The sequence below is a fragment of the Anticarsia gemmatalis genome, chromosome 5, assembly GCF_050436995.1.
Source record: "Anticarsia gemmatalis isolate Benzon Research Colony breed Stoneville strain chromosome 5, ilAntGemm2 primary, whole genome shotgun sequence".
NCBI lineage: Eukaryota > Metazoa > Arthropoda > Insecta > Lepidoptera > Erebidae > Anticarsia > Anticarsia gemmatalis.
The window spans coordinates 10073576-10092803 of NC_134749.1; the positions used below are offsets into that span (position 1 = coordinate 10073576).

The 19228-nt window shown below is 34.8% G+C and overlaps 1 protein-coding gene across 2 annotated transcripts in view; it reads right to left on the reverse strand.

Moving 5' to 3' along the window:
* The window catches only part of Papss (3'-phosphoadenosine 5'-phosphosulfate synthase), a 29182-nt gene that overhangs the window by 1809 nt on the left and 8145 nt on the right, over nucleotides 1–19228 (reverse strand). For both annotated transcript variants that reach the window (XM_076114724.1, XM_076114723.1), the window contains exons 2-13: nucleotides 14354–14528; nucleotides 10293–10465; nucleotides 8199–8336; nucleotides 6895–7014; nucleotides 5496–5636; nucleotides 4723–4785; nucleotides 3504–3743; nucleotides 2675–2830; nucleotides 2247–2352; nucleotides 1743–1885; nucleotides 741–902; nucleotides 20–128 (exon numbers count right to left, since the gene is read on the reverse strand). In XM_076114724.1, the coding sequence (XP_075970839.1) occupies nucleotides 20–128; nucleotides 741–902; nucleotides 1743–1885; nucleotides 2247–2352; nucleotides 2675–2830; nucleotides 3504–3743; nucleotides 4723–4785; nucleotides 5496–5636; nucleotides 6895–7014; nucleotides 8199–8336; nucleotides 10293–10465; nucleotides 14354–14528 (1726 nt within the window). The remainder of the gene's footprint in view (nucleotides 1–19; nucleotides 129–740; nucleotides 903–1742; nucleotides 1886–2246; nucleotides 2353–2674; nucleotides 2831–3503; nucleotides 3744–4722; nucleotides 4786–5495; nucleotides 5637–6894; nucleotides 7015–8198; nucleotides 8337–10292; nucleotides 10466–14353; nucleotides 14529–19228) is intronic.

Consider the following 19228-nt stretch of genomic DNA (forward strand, 5'->3'; position numbering starts at 1 on the left):
AATATTGCAGTATACTGACCCCTCATCCTAGTTCCGGAGATGAAATCGAAGTCCTCTTTACGCGTGGGGTCGAAGAACGCCATTTTACCGATAGATGTGTCGTATGCTGCCACACGGAACGGAATGATCTGCGAAAAGAAATGCGAAGCTAAGTGTAATGCTCTCTAAAAGTTGAGATTATAACATGACAAATTGTAAATTACGTCCTCTAATAATTACATTATGCGATATCAAAGGCCTTCGCATGGCTTGAACAACTTTGACACTAGGTTGACTACTACCCATACGACGAATGAATGAATAATTATATAATCATAAAGTTAGACTACATTGATTTTTAAACCTATTAATACAACTTAAAAATGGAATGAATCAAGATGTAAGCCATCAACTATAGCATTATAATATATTTTACTACATGAAATAATAGACTCTACGTCATTCGTTAGTATTGATACAACGTGAAACTTATTCATAGCCGCCTTTAGACACACACTCTATCGCACGCTCTTAGGAGCGTACAGATTACGCGCAGGAGAGCAGCGCGCTCTTTCACGCGCGATAATCATGTGCGTTTCATCGCGATCGCATCAGTTTCATGCGCGATAGAGTGTGTGTGTAAAGAGGGCTTATATCTAGTAGTTATAAGCATAATTTTGTAATACTGGACTGGTAATAAATGATTTTTATTTATTTATTTTTTTTATCTAAAGTCAGCAAAAATTGCGTGGATATCATACTTCAAGTTCATTAAGTCCAGGTGCTTGTTTGAGCACCATAGCTCCGTGTCGCGGGTCGAACAGGTCGCCGCCGCCGTCGGGGTGGGGGAGGCCGGCGGGGTCACGGCCTACTATGTAGTGGTTGGCGCCCGCGTTCATACGGCATTTGGCGTGCCATTGTACCTGTGAAGGGAACAGAAGGTGGGTATTGTAGCAAATATCATTTTGAAGGTATATACAACGTGTCCCAAAACTCAACGTCAAAACGAAAACCTGAGCTAGGCCGAGTTGTGTTGGCTCTCAAAAAATAATTAAAAAAAATCTATCTCATGTAGTTTCAAAATGACAACCATTTTTGTAAAATTGCCACCCTCTGATGAGTTTACGTCTACTGTGGGTACAAATGACTTCTTTTCTATTTCTTTTTTTGTGTGGAGTATTCCGAAGTAATGCTCGTACAAATTTCAATTCATTATTTGCACACAACTTCATTGGAATTTCTGAAAATATCCCTTCTATGGAGAACTATGCCTTGAAAATAATTACATCACTCAACTTTGACAGTCTGTCCTGAAAAATAATTGTACTACGCTTTTTCGGCATGTACCCTTAAAAGTTGGCGCATTTAATGGACTTTCGAAAATGGTATACTGGTACTTAATTATTTCACAGACGACGAGAAAATAAAAATAATCTTAAGATATTTAACTTATTATTAGTTCGTCATAAAACTTTCTCAAAATTATTCTAATGTCAAAAGATAGATTTTTTTACATTATTTTTTGAGAGCCTACACAACTCGGCCTAGCTCAGGTTTTCGTTTTGACGTTGAGTTTTGGGACACGTTGTATATTCAATTCAAGTCCAGAAATATAGACATTGCTTTTATTAATAGTAGCTTTACGAAGAGCGATTATTCGTGATATAAGAAAATCACGAATTACGTGATTTAAGAAATGTATGTCAATGTTTGATATACTATTATGATGTAAAATTATAAACAAATCAAAAGTATAGGCTTACCTCAGTAGGACCAGCATACATCATAGGTGATGGGAAGATAGCGAGTACAGTCGCTTGCGGGTCTAACACTCCCTCGTTGAGCACAGCTTTGTGCTGGTTGATACGAGTCTCTAGGGGCACGTCGTCGTCCTTCGTCCAGCCACCTGGAAGACAATTAATTAATAAGTAACCATTCATAATGTTTTTGTTTGGTGACGTTTAGTTCATATAATTCGAAAGCGGTGATTTTTTAGGCATAAGAATTAATATATTGATGAATGGTATTATATTACTTGTACTAGGCTATGATGGTTAAGAACCTGTAAAAATAGTTGTAAGAGGCATTTAAATAAATAAATTAAAAAACAAACTATGGGCTACTACATTTTATCATTATACCGTGTTCTGCAAGTCAGACATACCGATGCCTAACTATCAATACAGTCTTTATATAAGTTCAAACCTATTTATATTCCGCCATTTAAAATAACAAAGTTTTAACTATTGAGTAGATTATGTGCTTACCCAACGGGTGTAATAGAAGGACAGGCTTCTTGAATCCCCTCTCGACAAGTTGACGTTGTGTGTCTTGCATGAGCAGAGCGTGGCCGTTGTGGATGGGGTTACGCAGCTGAAATATAAACACTTTGTTTAGTAAAATAATACACCTGGTTAAGCCATGACAAACTATTCAATAACAAGCAAGAACGAGATTCAAATAATGATAGTACTTTTAAGAAATCATTTCGTCTGGAGAAATTATCTTTGTATTGATTATAGCGTAATTTTTTTGTTACCATAAATTGGTAATTTCGCCGCTGACATTATTGAGAGTTAGAGGATAAAAACGGCAAACAAAAATCCGTAATCCAGGAGAAGATGGTCTAGCGGCTTTTTTTTCTTTATAAATCGCTATCGTACTAAATTTAAGTTGAACACTGGAATGTACTTACTTGGAAAGCGAACACAGCATCAGCACCAAGTTCCTTGAACTTTTCTCTGAGTTCGTTGGGCGTGAGGCGGTACGAGTCCAAGCCGTCGTTCCAGCGTATACGTTCGAACACTTCGAGGTTACCGCCCACCAACCAGTCGCCTGAGTCTTTGATCATCTGACAAAAATATAAACAGAATATCTAGTGTTAGAATGATGAACACTTTCTACGAATAGTTGCAAAAACGATTTTGTAGTATTGTATGACATTTTGCTGCCTAATAAGTCTGTATTGTGTCGTATCCTTGAATTGAGGCAAGTTTCAAATAAGTAGATACGTGTGAGTATTTAAACTCATATATTTGATGACGCCTTTGACCTCGGTGGACTACGAGTTAAAGGTAACTAATCCCATAACATTTTTTTTTTTCGTCAAGAAAATGCATTACTGCATGTCTCGCTCCAGGGAGGTAGCGGGGGTCTGTCGGGCTCTCCCGCCGGCTAGGCGTTCCGGCATTTAAATTTGGGCATACCGACTAAAAACCTGACGGTGTTCCTTCTACAGTCACCATAAAGTGGCCAGGACGCGGTACCTCCAATTGGATACTCCGCGTCCCGGTAACTAATCCCTACAAATATTAAATATACGAATGTATGTAAGTCTTTTGTATTTCTTCTTCATGGCTAAATTACTGAACCGATTTAGATAAAATTTCATACAAAGATGCTTTGAGACCCTAGAAAGCACATAGTATTATTAATCCCTAGAATCGGGAACTATACGGTTAAAAAGCCATATAACTATAGTCAATGCGGACGGACTCGGACAAGAGCTAGTATTATATACAAACCTTGATATAAGGATGTCCCGTATGATAAATGCCGAACTGTCTCGCGCATCTCTCTTCTTTCCTATGCGGGTAGAACTCTGGCGCTCTAAGTACAGCGACTGCTTTGCCGTTGTATGTAAGGGCGATGGCCCCGGCGCCTGTCAAACGGTCCTTGACCTCAGTAGTGACTGGCAGGACTACGGGCACTGATTGGTTGATGATGGAACCGTCGGGGAGAGTTAGGCAGTTGGAGTGAAGAGCCTGAAAAAGAAGAAATTGTTGAGATTTTTATTGGGTAAGTATTTTTATTGATAGAAGGTTATATTTTGGTGTGCTTATTGAGCGAATTATGGAATTCATATTTGGTTTGAACCGGTTCTTTATAGTTCTAGGATTCATTTCTGGTGAGTCCAAATTAAGAAACCTAAACTAAGTAAGTGTTATTCTTGTGTAGTCTTAGGATCCATTTTAGAAAAGCCTTGTGTCTTTTCCTGAAAATGGTAGAACTTTTTAAGAAGAAACCCGCTTATTCCTTCTCAGTGAACAAACAGCTTAGAAAAAATCCCTTAAGCTTCTTACCGCTTACCAACATTTCTACAACACATAACGCATATGTTTGTTTACACAATTAATAACTCCAGCACACTTTCGTTCCATACAATTCAGTACAATAACTTCAATGACATGCGTATTACTGGTGATTATGTATCGTCATACAGTAGCCAATAGCCAATAGACCGTGGCGTGACGGTAACTGTGGCGTGAAATTGTGATGTAACGACTGCTTATGTTACGTGTTTTATGCGAAATTGATCCTAGGAAATGCAAGGGGGCTATATTATATAGATTTTCGTAATTTTAAATGTTTTACTCCCGGATTCTGAGTTACATTTAGCTTTAGTTTATCTATTCAAAAGCGTTTTGAACTCATCTAAAAACACTATTGAATAGATTAAATACTGCTAAATGTACTACTACTACAATTCAGGTGAGAACTCATGGTCTAACTAACACTTTTTCTCATTTCGTATAAAAGCCTTTTTATAACTTTATGAAAAAATATCGGCTAATAAAAGAACATTTTTTACACTAACATTCATTCATTTTGCACAATTAACCGTGTCTGCAATAAACATTACTTCTTATACAAAGTAATGTATTCAGTACAATTTCCAAAATACGCATTTGTTTCTATCTACGACTTAAATCATCTTTCATCATTATAATATTAAATACTTACAGATAAATATTCATGTTCCCTCATAAATCCTTTGAGAGGATACGCCCAGCCTTCAGACAAGACCTGTAAACATAATTATTGATAAATCATATCAGTTACATAACACAGTAGTATCTAATCGTACCAATAAAACTATCTGATTAGCTGAATAACAAACTTTGAGCAGTCACTAAGGAAAACTGTTACAGCTTAATTTAAAGTTATTATAAGAAGTAGGTACTGATGATAAGAACATCCTTATTATCATATTGATAAATTAAGGAAATGCAACATGTACCAGTGTAATTGTTTAATGTGCACACACTAAGTCCTGCACAGTTGCACACTGGTCTGCTTCCCGCGTCGGGCAAATAACTACGTTTTTATCTTATTTAGCTGTAAAAATCTTTTATATAGTAGCGCGGAGTTTCAGTCCATGCCATTTTTTTTATTTAAATTGTTGGGTTACGTCTGTAGAATTTTTAATTGCTGAGTTCTCTTCTGATATCTTAATATATAAAACTCAAAGACTGACTGACATAGTGATCTATCAACGCACAGCCTAAACTGGACAGATTGGGCTAAAATTTGGCATGAAGGTAGATATTATGACGTAGGCATCTGCTAAGAAAGAATTTTGATCAATTCTACTCCCAAGGGGATAAAATAGGGATGAAAGCTTGTATGAAAATTGTGCCCACAAACCACGCGGATGCAGTCGCGGGCATAAGGTAGTAACAATATAACAGGTTTTATAAAATGTATGTCAACATAATGAAAGACTTTTATCTCACCTGAACCCACTGTAAGTCGAGAATGGTGAGGTCAATCTGTGGTAGCCGGGCCGCTTCTTCAATAGCGCTGGTCAGCCTGTTGCCGTAAATGAACAGTTCCTCTACACCCGCGCTGTGGGTCTCGAACTGAGGGATGATTCCCTAGAATATAAAACATTATTTTCTTAATTCAGGTCCAAGTTTGATCACAAAATGAGAATTCATTATCATAGGCAAATCATATATTTTGACGTATTATTATAGTATAAGCTTTATAGGATTCTATTCGCTTGACTAACTCGCTATATGACAAGATGCATGGATGCGAATGAGTCAAGGAAAGTTTGTGAGGGTCGTACCAAGTGGTGTTCTTTGATCATTGCCTACCCCTATGGAAAAAGGAGTGATTTTATTTTTATTATTATTATTTTATGTTTGTTTTGTAAAATATGGTTACATTAAAGAAAATCTGACTTACAGTATTATTTACACGACACAGACGCTTATTGATACCGATTGCAAAGAAAACAGAAATAAAAATTGCAAAGTACTTGTATAAATTCTATTTTTTATTGTAAAAACGATCTTGTACACCTATCTTTATTTGTTATTCAATAAAGAATTGTTAAGATCGAATATAAATTATAATTATAATAATAAAAATAAATGACACTTGTAATTGGAACCTTGAAAAGGGAACGGAAAACTGAAAAAATAAAAGAAATATAAACTGCTTATTATTATATTCTTGGGGACCACAGTAGTCAGTTTTAAAGTACTAATTCATCTACTTTCAAGGCTAAAAGAGATATAGGAAATATTAATCAAGGCCATAATATTAAAGTTTATGTTAAAATAAAAACGAAACGCAAATAAAAAGGAAGAATGGATTAATAAACCGTGAGAATGCTTTTTTTAATTCAGTTGTAAATTATTTTTGAAAATGTGTATGAAATTATAACTGGCCATTGTCTTGATAAAATATAGTTAAATTAAAAGTAGTCATAAAGTGATGAGTCTGTAGAATAATATTTAATGCAGTTTCTGACTGCTGCCATATAAAAATTGTATAATAACCAACAAGTTATTCTGAAATATTACAAGTAGAAATTAATGATCCACTGAATCACAAAGTCTGAATTGACTGCTAGACTTGTATGAAATGTGAAGGCAATAGTGTGTTTAATAGGTCCCGGGACAAATTGGTTTTTGGGACCGTTTTTTAGTGGACACACCACTTATCCTTATCTTTCTTCATCTAGAAAAAGCGGGTATCTAACAGCTTTTCACTCGTGAAAAAAGTAAGGTATGCATATTAAATGTTGTATTGCTGAATATAATATGAAAGGTTGTCTTGTCACTTGCCACGTAAAATATTTTGCTGATGGTTTTTCTTGTTGAAGTGACAAATGTATCTTACCTGTGACTCAAGCAGTTGAACAACGTGCATGGTGGACTCCTCGATGGAGTGTCCCACAGTTTGTACCACCAGCTCCGGGGCTTCGGGACGCTCATACTCCTGAGTGATACCTGTGAAGCCCTGCAAATAAAACAGGATTCGTTATCAATTTCAATATTTAGCAGCAGTTAGCCAGCTGATAGCTGGCAGCAAAGCAGAAGCCGGAAGGTATGTAGAAACCCAATTAGTAGAAGGTGGATGATTATTACGTGGTAATAACGGTACTTTCAGCAGTCAGCTTAAAAAATATTATGTCAATGCTCCTGTAAGCACGTTTACAGCAAGGCCCCCTTGGAAAGTCATTAAGGGGCAGTTTCCCGTAGTTTTGATTTAACAACAGTAAAGGATGGTTGAAATTTTTGGATTCTACAACAGGATCTCAAACGGCTATGTAATTATGAATTTATGAAATAGTTAACTGTCTCAAAACTTTAATAACAATTAGTCTTATTCTCATAATCTTCAGTTTTCTAAGCAACTTTCTATTTTAAGCACCTTTCTAAGTTGAAAGTCATCATCAATAGTAAAATACTTGTGATAATCATAAAGGATAAAGTACGCAATTTATGCTGTATAAAGTTCAATTGCATACCACTTTATATCTAATGGATTTATCTCTGATAAGTTATTGTAACATCATGGTGACAAACTTAATGTGACACAGCCATGGGTTTATTGATCAATTTAATATCGAATATTACAATATTGTTGTTGTACTGTTTGACTTTGAAACAAGGGATTCGCCGGCTAAAGTAGGAATAAAGAGTATTTTTTCAATTTTTCAGTTCTAATTCATAGTGGGCTCTTGTAACCTTTTCGCACCAGGCAATAATGTCACCAACTGTGACTATAATAAAGTCAATCTTAAACAATAAGTCAGTTAAAAAAGGAGGAGACTCCAATTTATAAATGCTTTAAGCGACATAAATATTTGTCATAAAAGCGTTCCCAGCTTATCCTTTATCAACTTACGTATTTTCGACTTAAAATGTATACGCACTTTTGTTGCGGGGTATACATATATACGTATACGTTACTTCTAAAATCCTACTAATATTATAAATGCGAAAGTTTGTGAGAATGTATGTATGTTTGTTACTCTTTCACGCAAATACTACTGAACCGAATCCGATTATAATGGTATATCACAGAATAACACATAGGGTACTTTTATCCCGGAGTTTCCGAGGGATCGGGATTTACACGGGAAGAGTTTCCACGTAGACGAAGTCGCGGGCGGCCTCTAGTATAAAAAAAATTCTTACCTTAATCTGTCCATCTCTAGCCTTCTTGTACAATCCCTTAGTGTCTCTCTGCTCGCACACCTCCAGAGGTGTGTCGATGAACACTTCGAAGAACGGCAGGTCTGAGTCAGTGTGGATACGACGGGCTACTTCACGATCCTGGCAACAAAGAAACACAATTGACAATTATAAAGGTACTTGTAAACGTAAGGAGTTGTTTGTTTGTCGTATGGTTAGTGGTCAACCTAGTGTCAAAGTTGTTAAAGCCGCCCGAGAGGCCTTTGACATGGCTTAACGACTGTTATCTTAGTAGACAACAGCCGGGACCGACTTGTTACGTGCCCTCTGAAGCACGGAGACGCCCAGCTCAAATACCACTATGCACAATTTTTTGCGCCTAGTGAAAAAGATACAAAGTTAGCAAGAATTATCTGGCACTTAAGTCCTGCTTTTAACGAGATAAAATTGTAGCTTCGCACTTTTATAACAATGTCATTGTATAAAAGTGCGAAGTATTGTACTCTAACATACTAACTAAAATCTAATCATCAGCGACTTTTGATCTCATTAAATAACTCTAAATAATGTTTGTGAATAGTGATAATACAAATGTTTGTGGCACGTTTTAAATGAACTGTTAGTACGTTATTAATTTATTAATATGGGTCGCATTGAACTAATATAATTGATATAAATGTATTGAATGTCCTTGTATCATGGTACTGTTTTGACAGCTTGATATAAATGATGACATAATAATATATTAAAATAATCAGACGAGAATGAAATAAGAATATTGACAAAATAATTTACTGTCTAGTGCCTTGCCTCTAAGCCCAGCTATTTTAAAAGTATAAGTTAAGCAAACCACAACATTTTCTGAAATACAGCCAAAAGCAAAAATATGATTCCGCATTTTCTAAAACATTTTTTAAAGAAAATAGTGAAATTAATACGAATACAGCAATAAATTAATTGATATTTTCATACAAAAAAGTACGATTGAATTTACTTTTGCCCGTGACTGTACGTTAAAAGGTAAGAAATTAAGTTAATATTAAAAGTGTATTATTTTAGTGTAAATATGTAAGACGTATTTTTGGCTTTGTTTACTCATTTTTTTTATATTAACGTCTAGTTTGAAATAAATCATTGACGCACATGTATTACAAATTACGTAACAATTATAGTTACTAGAAGAAACACTGGTAAATATTTGCCAGATTTAAGCAATGATAACGGGAAACAATGATTAATTAAATTACAGTATAAGTTATATACACCTACTTACATAAAATAACAAACTTACTTTTAATATTACTATAAATTATATTACATATCTAATTTTTATTTAAAATCTAAATGCTTCTGTAATATTTAGTGTCGGAAAAAGTATATACCATAGAAAATGGCATAATAAATTATATTGTACTTTACTCAACTTTTTTGAATTGGTAATACTATAATAGAACATTCGTTTTTAAGTCTAGTAGAACTTAGAATAGCAGTTGTATTGATAGACATGTGAAATTTCTTCTACTATTATAATCACATTGATTTGTGCCTCTTTTAACGAACAAATGAAAGTTTATCGTTTTGTAATACTTTTAATGATGCCGCATTGATCTCGACGGGTCAATGAACTCGCGATAAGTGAGAAAGATTGCGGGAAGCACGGATACCTACGGTATAATTTGATATCTCGCTTTTAATTTGTGACTGTACTTGTGACACAGTTTTGTGAGGGCCTGTACTTTTCAAAGTACTGTTGTGGCTATCAACCGAATTTCCAAGTGCTTTAAGGCAATTTTATTGGGGTATTAATAAAACTGATAAAGTTCATTAATATGAATATACAATATCGGTACAACATTCGTTACTTACTGTGGCAATGTAACATATCAATTCGTTTTTGGACTGTAGAGTGTAAACCGTGGCTAAATTGTGGTACAGAGTGGCTAAGCTCTTATCATTTAGATTACCTTTCTACTAAAACCAAGTATGAAAGACGTCTTTACCCAGGCTTGGGACAGCAAAAACTAGGCGTAGGCGGAGTGATAAAAATAAAAGAAACCTTTAAAAATACATTCTATAGTAAAGTTAACTATAACTTACCTCAGCGAAAGGCGAGACAAAACTGCAAAGACACACGACACCGCTGTCTGCAAACAGCTTGGCTACTTCAGCCACTCGTCTGATGTTCTCCTCACGGTCCTCCTTCGTGAAGCCGAGGTTCTTGTTCAAGCCGGTTCTGATGTTGTCGCCGTCCAAGCCGTATGCAGGGATCCCTGTAGAAAATTATTGACGTTAGAACATTGCAATAAAATTCTCTATTACTATCTTGTATCGAGAGTCCAACATTTAAATTGTACCGCAAAAAAATAATGCAGAATTTCTTGATAGCCAGTCGGTAGAGATTTGCGCGACTAGTCTTTTCTCAGACACTAGTCAGTCAAGAAATAAAATGGTTTTTTAAGCAAAAAACTCTACTAATGGTTCATAGGTAAATACGAAATTGTTTATAAACTTTGGGATTTCTTTTCGGTGTTTTTTGGAGACACTACTTCTACTTACAAATTGTAACAGAAACAAATTGTATTACCCACCGATCTATCTATAACAAAATGGATAGATAGTTTAGGTTTTTAGATTTTAGAGTATTCACTTCAAAATGAGTCTACCTACTAGAACGTGTTTAAATGCTATGTAAATAGCAAGCAAACAAACAAAAGACTGCGAGAAGTCGAGATTGCAAGGCGTGCTGCTGATGTCCTCGACCCAAAGGATTTATTAATGCTATTTATTATGTACTTTAAATTAAGTAAGTATTATTTATATCCGATCTATATAACATCGATTAATAAATTAAAATATGTAATTAATTAACTAGTTAGATACAATTTTACGGGACTGCAGGGACATCAATATTTTAAGCTGGTATGTATAAAATTGCATGTAAATAAAGTAGTATTCAATCGGTCTGAATAGTATTATGATGTTAAACCATCACGTGTTCGAAATATTCCGGTTTTACTACTTTTACATCATGTGTGACGTAAAATAGTTCAACATAACATAGAGTAGGAACTACTTTCTTTATGTCAATAAATCTGACTATAAACTAAGTACATACATACATAACATACGTCTTTAATACCCAACGGTGTATCCTAACTTCCACCGCTAGGCAAGGGTCCTCTCCCGTAATAAGGGAGGGGTTAGCCCTTGAGTCTGATAGCTTATGAGACGTAATAACGACAGTTTTTTTTATTCATTTACTGTTATCCGACACTTACCCGTAAGCGTACTAAAATGTTTTGTAAGATGTTAATTAAACCTCGGTTTCTGAGTTACATTTAGCGATAGTTTAATAATTAATAATAGCGTTTAAAATATTTAAAAAAGCAGTTTATATAGACAAACTACTGATAAATATGCGTCAGAAACCGGACATAAGTCGATCATTTGCTGGTAGTAAAGTACTGAGTAGTTACAATTGTTTTACATAAGACAAATACTATGCATGCATAATAAATAATGTGCGCTTTACAATTATTACAGGTGTTCAGTTACAGTATTTAATTACTTCATATGTGGGTCAATAACTTCAATATGGTAAATTAAATAGTATCGACGAATTGTCCAATGGAATCCAATTACTTTACGAACAGTTATACCAGGAATGTTACTTTAGTTTAAAACTATGATACCTAAGTACTGTTGGCTGTATTATCCCGATATGATTTTTTTTTATGGGTCGTCTATACTTATTCCGTACAATATGTCATAAAAGTATTATAAATGCGAAAATTTGTGACGATGGATGCATATAATAATATGTGTTTGTAACTCCTGCACGCAAAAACGAATAAACAGATTTTGATAAAAACCCGTAAAGTTGATAAATAAGATGTTTTTTACTCCGGAAAATCTTTTCTGGCGGCCGGGTTTTACATTAACCGATACGTTGCATTTTTAACACAGCCTTTTTAAAGAATGACGCACTTAATTTGACATTGCCCTTGCATATTATTTTTATGACGCGTCCAGCGACATTGACCATTGGCTCAAAAATTAATTGGAATAGATACAAATCTGACTTGTTTAGGTAGCGCCGATTACGTGATAACAGAAGCTACTATCTAATCTTAATATTGTTTGTATGAAAAACATTATTTTAACCCGTTACTGTCCCATTGCCGTGCGTCTTCCTCCCGATCAAGGGAGAGGTTAAGCCTTGAGTACACCACGCTGACCAAGTGCGGATTGGGGATTAACTATAGAAAACATTAATGTTTTCCTAGCCGGTATCCAGCTACAGCGGCCATTTTCAACCAGCTAACAGTGCGGGACTTAGTTTTTAGAGTGCAAGTATGTGTAAAATACACAGGTACAATCTCTAGTCCATCACTCTCCCATCCGGGTGGGACGGACAACCGATACGACCAGTGAGAGGTCAGGTGCAGTATCGACTTTGCGTGCTCTCCGAAGTTTCTAATTTTCCGAAGTTTTTTCTTTCTTCAAGTTTCTAATTGGTCAATAGTAGTATCTTAGTATTAGAGATTTTTTAATAAATAAGCTATGTTTGGTATGGCCATGTTTAAAGACTTAATTGAAAAGGTGATTGAACGATATAACCAGTACAAATCTGAAGTATGTCCAGTCTCGATATCCTCACAGTAAATACACAATGCTTTCAAATAGATAAGCGTTTGTTCGTTTGAATGGTTCAATCTTATGTCTGATTGTCTAGATCCTGAACACAATTGAATAATTGAGACCGGCTACTGGTATATTTTTAGTACGGTAATAAAATTTTAAACTAAAAATACGATCGAGTGGTAATTTTCGGCAGTTTTATTATATAAGAAGAAATAGAAGTAATTTATTTATTTAATCAATTATCTAATAAACATAGAACTGTGTACAGTGAGATATCTCTTACGAATGAAGACGACAACATTGAAATTAACAAAAGGGAAAATAGATCCTCTTCAGCTGATCATAAAATTCTATCAAATGATTTATTTACTATTAAATTAAGCCTTATTCCAAAAGCCAAGATCATAGAACGTCACTTGGTAAGATCCTTACAAGCCTTGATTTCTACTCTGGTCATATCTTTTGCCTCAATAATTGTACTTGCAATTAAATATAATCGATATAAACGTAAGTTCAGCCTATAGAACCCATTGTTATAATGGGCTACAAACTTGCTAGGTGTAAGATTAGCAAACTTTACTCCACCCGTATAAATAAAGCATCGACCATAGTCAAGAACTTTTCCGTTTTTAACACTTGAGGCACAAAGGCGATCTTTGACGGGCGGTGTCGATCAAAAGGCTCCTGTTTCGTTTGAGCACACAAGAGGTCAAACACCACCTCGAACTGAGTAGAGATATCCAAGTGATTCTTCAATATTAGTAAAATTTTACTCTTTGACATTCTAAATAAGTACTTTCATTTTCTGAAATATCGAAGTATTTATTTACCTACAATGATGGTCGTGGGTCGAAATGTAGTGCGTGGCTGGTGCTTTGAATGTACAATAACCAAAGTACATATGTATCATTCAAATCAAACATTTGTACACATTAGTTTATCGATTCGTAATAAAACAAACAAATACTATCAAACAGCTGACCCAATGAACTCGTTAACCTTAAGACTAATGTACACTTTGAAAACTGGTCGAATATGACTGAGCTTAACATCATGATACAAAGTAAGAATCATTTCGTTCACTTTGATTAACTACTGTCATCAAATTTTTATATTGTCATCCACTTTCAGATATTTTTTGCAACCTCACATATCACACACGATCTTTTAGCCGATATTCTATCATATAATAAATTCGAGTTATCGTTTAGAAATCTGTAGCAAATAATTAATCAATAAATTCGCCAATATGTTAAAGTATTGAAATGATACTTCAATATCAGTAGTAGACTAGTAGAATCGAATCGAATCGAATCAAAACGGTTCAAAAGTGAATTAAAAGAATTGCCTAGACATGCCAGGCTCTACCTTCCGTACTGGCGGTGAATTCACCTTGTGTTTGACTATCATAAGGGAATGTACATGACCTATACGAATAAATGATTTTGATTTTGTATCTTTCCAATCCAAAAGCAGTTCTTTCGTAGTGTCAATAACATAACATCATATCTCACCTTTAGAGACTAGATAAGCTTCAAGCGCGAAGGCAATGCTGGTCTTTCCAGCGCCACTGAGGCCTGTGAACCAGACAGTGCTGCCTCTGAACGCTCTGCTACCAAGCGCACGGCTCCTCTTCGCTCTCGACACCTGGTGTTTTTGTTCCACCACATTCGTCGCCACTTGTGCACACTGAAACAAGGTTAAATATACAATTTATGGCTCGTTTTGCGAATATATTCGTAGACTTTTGTTAGACTGTAATTGTATCTTTTTTGAATGCGTGCATAATTTCTCTACTGTTTTGACCAAAGGTGAAGTCTGTTTTCCCTAGGCTTCTGTACGAAATAAAGGCTCTATCCTACTAGTCCCTTTAAGTTGGCCCGCCACTTGCCCCGAGGTGGGATAAGTGCTGCTTTTTTGGTCTCATGGTGCAGAAAATTTTGGAACTGATAGAACAGACGGAGAAGTCAATCCTAATACTACTGACTAGTGTTATAGACCCGAAATACACCCGCGTTTCGTTTCGTTCGTTCGTTTTATACACTCATTCAGAGGTAGGGACTATAGTTGATATTTGATCGTTAATCTTTTGTTTAGATCGTATTCTAAGTAAAGTGATTAAAGCGAGATCAATTTATCGATTCAGCTATTGCACCCTATAAGGAAGAACAAGTATTATTAGTCACCGGAAAATCGTGCATGCATGCATAATATGCATAACTTGAAAATAAACGTTTCATCGCCATAATATTCCAGATACTATTAACTATTGTAAATGTTATTTTTAATTAAAGAAAACCTGAATATAATTGAATCTATAAATAGAAACCAGGAAATGGTATTCGGATTGAAAATCTTTGAACGGTTCGGTCTCGTAGAAGGTCGGCCATGTTATTATAAAGATTGTAAAATATTAATTCACATAGTAATAAGAAAAACGTTTGATAACTGCGAATTAAAACCCCTCGTACTTAAAAAGGAAGTTCTTTGTTAAGACGACGACAAATAAAAAAGTAAAAGGAACGATTTATGAACTTAAAAACGACTTAATTCTTTTATGTAGAGACTACAAGTAAGTATACCTTGGTCAATGTGATAAAATATCAGGTAATATAAATATACAGACGCTTAATTTGTTTTATTTTCAACCACAGTTTTCGGACCACGCTGCAAATGTATAATATTGTTGATTATATTAGCGTTTTCAAATTAAAATCAATCTAATCAATATTTAAACGTACATAATCATTCAACCATGAAGATTAATCGTGAATCGTGTTCGAATGTACGTGTATGTATATCCATTTTTTATAAACATTCAATATACTATGGTCCTGCAACTTAATAGAGTTTTGTATACGGAGTTCACTGATGACGGGGTTATACAAAATTCATAATTTAGAATAGCATTGACCCGCAAGTCTAGGCAACTGACGGTGACCTTTAAGGTTCAGGTACTTAATTTGTAAATCCTCGGTACCTTTATCTACCTATAACCTAGACGAATAGTGCATGCCAAGGTTTTCTACTAAGTTGCCGGACTATACTAGGTTCGTAGTGTAGAAATACTGCGTGCGTTTTCAGTTTGTGGTTTTTGTTGATATCCGGCCAAATGTGGCTAGCGGCACAATATTAATATGTGGGTTACTACGAATTTTAAAGTACATCATCGTTATGTAACAATTTACTGATCAGCACATGAGCTAGATTGTTTAATTTTGTTTAGTTTCCAAGAAAGTTATAATGTAAGTAGGTACGGGAATAACCATACTTCAACAGAAATATTTTTCGATGAATACGCAAAAAAATATATCACTGAAACTGTTGAAAAATTCATAAACTACATAACTAAGAAGGAGGCAGACTCTACCTAGACACCTACGTAGATTTACGGAACTTAAACCTTTGTTATATTATTTACTCGAGAGTGCTAAATTCAAATAAAAACCCTCTAGAAGTCTAGGTCTACAAACATAACAATGTTACGCAGCATCAAATCGCATCATTTAAAAGTAGATGAACACTAAGAAAATTTATTGAAAATTCATTTCCCAAAGGAAATTAACTAAAGGATACAAGCTTCAATAAAAGTTACGATCCATTTTGATGCACGATTCTTATGATTTTCTATCAAGAACGGCTAGTGCAGATATAAAACTAGACCAATACACACGAAGCCCAATTACAGTGCTTCAACTACAATTACATCAAATAATTAGTAAGCCTTGAATTGCATTATTCATAGCGTTCGAGAACGATATAATTTACCTCTTCAGTACCAAGTAAATGGGTGATTTTTAATAGTGAAGGGCATTTTAATCGGCCTTCAAAAGTTGCATTCGAATATCACCGGAATAGGCATAAAAATGCATTTTTTATTCCTTTATTTATATGTCAAATGCGTGCAATTGTCGTCAGAAGCCGGGTGGCATTTGTGTTTTGTTTTATTTTACTTTCAGACTTTACCGTGTTCTGGTTTTCGTATAGTATTTTTTTCCTTTATGCAAAAATGATTTCGTCAAAATCATGATCAACAAAGATCCGTCTATTATAAAATCTATTTTTTATTTCAAGGATAATTTTAAATACTTCAAACATTATGTCTCCCCTCCTCAATCATCCATTGCAAAAAGTTGGTATAACAACGCAAACCCTTTAAATAAAACCGACGACAAATTAGAACAAAACTACTGACCCATTTAACGGAACCTAAGTTCTTTTTCAGACATTTCCTAGAAACAGCTTTATAAACTCCTTCTTAAAACCACGTACAAGGAAATGGCACCAAGGACTGTACACCGGAATCAATCAGAATTACGTTTTTCTATAAAAAAAAAGGCTCAGAGAAACATAAATGATTTAAAAACTACTGTTTGATTTTATTGCATGCTTGTTATATTATGCTCAAATACCGTAGCATAGTAACAATCAATTTTGTTCTGGCATTAAAATCTTATTGTATCACGAGCATGACATTATGAGTGTTCATTTTCATTCAGGAGGCGATGTGATTTTAACGGTATAGAACTTTTCTATAGACAACGTCATTGTACACTTATTCCAATATCGTGTAATGAGATACTACTTTATGTCCCTTAGTTTCAGGAACGTGTTTTCCGTCTTTTCTAGAAAATACTCTGATATCATAATGAAAAATAATGTTTCTTATGATATCAGGACTTTTGTTGTATCTGCTGATTACTGCATTTCTGAAGTCTGAGGCGCCCGTAGCCAGTTGCGCTCACCGGTCGGTAAACGATCTGTGGGTTAAGCAAACCTCGGCTCGGTCATTCCATAGATGGGTGACCGCATAGTGGTATTTGAACAGGGCATCTCCGTGCTTCGGAGGGCACGTAAAAAGTTGGTCCCGGTTGTTGTCATTTAAGATAACAATCGTTAAGCCACGTCAAAGGCCTTCGGGCGGCTTGAACAACTTTGTCACTAGGTTGACCACTAACCATACGATAAGAAGAAGAAGAAGAACTGCATTTGTTTATACCAATAAAGGGTTCGACAGGAACTTGGCACACAGACTGTTGAATACATTAATTATAACATAATTAAATTGTCTTCGAAGATACACAGTCCCTGTGTCTGAATACAATAGTCGAAATAATGCACTGTAAATAAATTGATCAATCAACAACCGACCGGCGGTCCTGTATGTAAAGATTTGTAAGGATCGTACCCAGTGGCATTCTCTGTTCTCTATTTTTATGGAAAGGAGACGTAATTTTATGTTTGTATGTAATAAGAGTTATATAATAAGTATAGATAGGAACTTTATACTTCCTACACGGTTGGAATATGTGTTTTTAAAACCCTTTTTGGAGGCTCATTATTGGGTCTGATTTACGAATCTAACCGCACTCATATTGATTAAAGCCACGACCCTTCATTTGCATTTTGCACGTTGCAACTTTACAATATTGATGCAAAACCACAAATTAAAAATAAAACATTAATTTTGCCTTTATGTAAACTATGAATTTATATTATAAATGTGAAAATTAGTAAGTACCTATGAATGGATGTATGTATGTTTGTTACTCCGAAAACTACTACTGGACGGAAATTTGATGCACTGATAACACTCTACCCCGGGAAATATTTTCAGGCGGGCGAAACCGCGGGCCGAAGGTAGTAAGCGGTAAGCAAGCAATAAATGAATCTTCTATATCTATCCTAAAAAAAATAAGAGATGAATAAGACCTGTTTTAATACAATCAAAACATAATTCTATTAAAATATGATTAAGTTCAGTCTATGTTAATAAATCTTTCATAAACCACGAGTAATACGAACGGCTTGAAATATAAGCAAATAATAATCATAGTTTTATTATTGTGTTAAACAAATACTACTAATACTTCAAGTACTAATACTTAGTACTTAATGACAATTATTGTTCTATACCCAAAGGTACTAGACATAAGGACTAAATTATCGTTAGGTAAATATTGTCAAAGCATTACTCTTGTTATTGTGAACTACATTATATAGGTCGTAAAACAAATAATGCACTGCCACTAATGAATGAAAGAGAAAATCGCAATTAATTTTACTACCTTCACTAATGTTTGCGTAAATGTCACGTGGGAGTGAGAAACTATTACTTATTGTAATACAAAAGACGCAAGAAAATAAGAGACTGTAATTTTTATTATCTTGTGTCAATGCTTCTTTAAATTGGATAAGCCGTTTCTAAAATGTCATATTATTATTATTATGTCTTACTATTCTCACGTGAAATGTGCCCTTTTCAAAATTTGATATCGCATTAATCACGCATAAGCTTAGGTAATACTGAACTACATTTTTGATATTACGAAGCCATTTTGTTTTACATTTTCCTGTTAATTTTGCCACCAGCCTGTTGTGTCAAATTG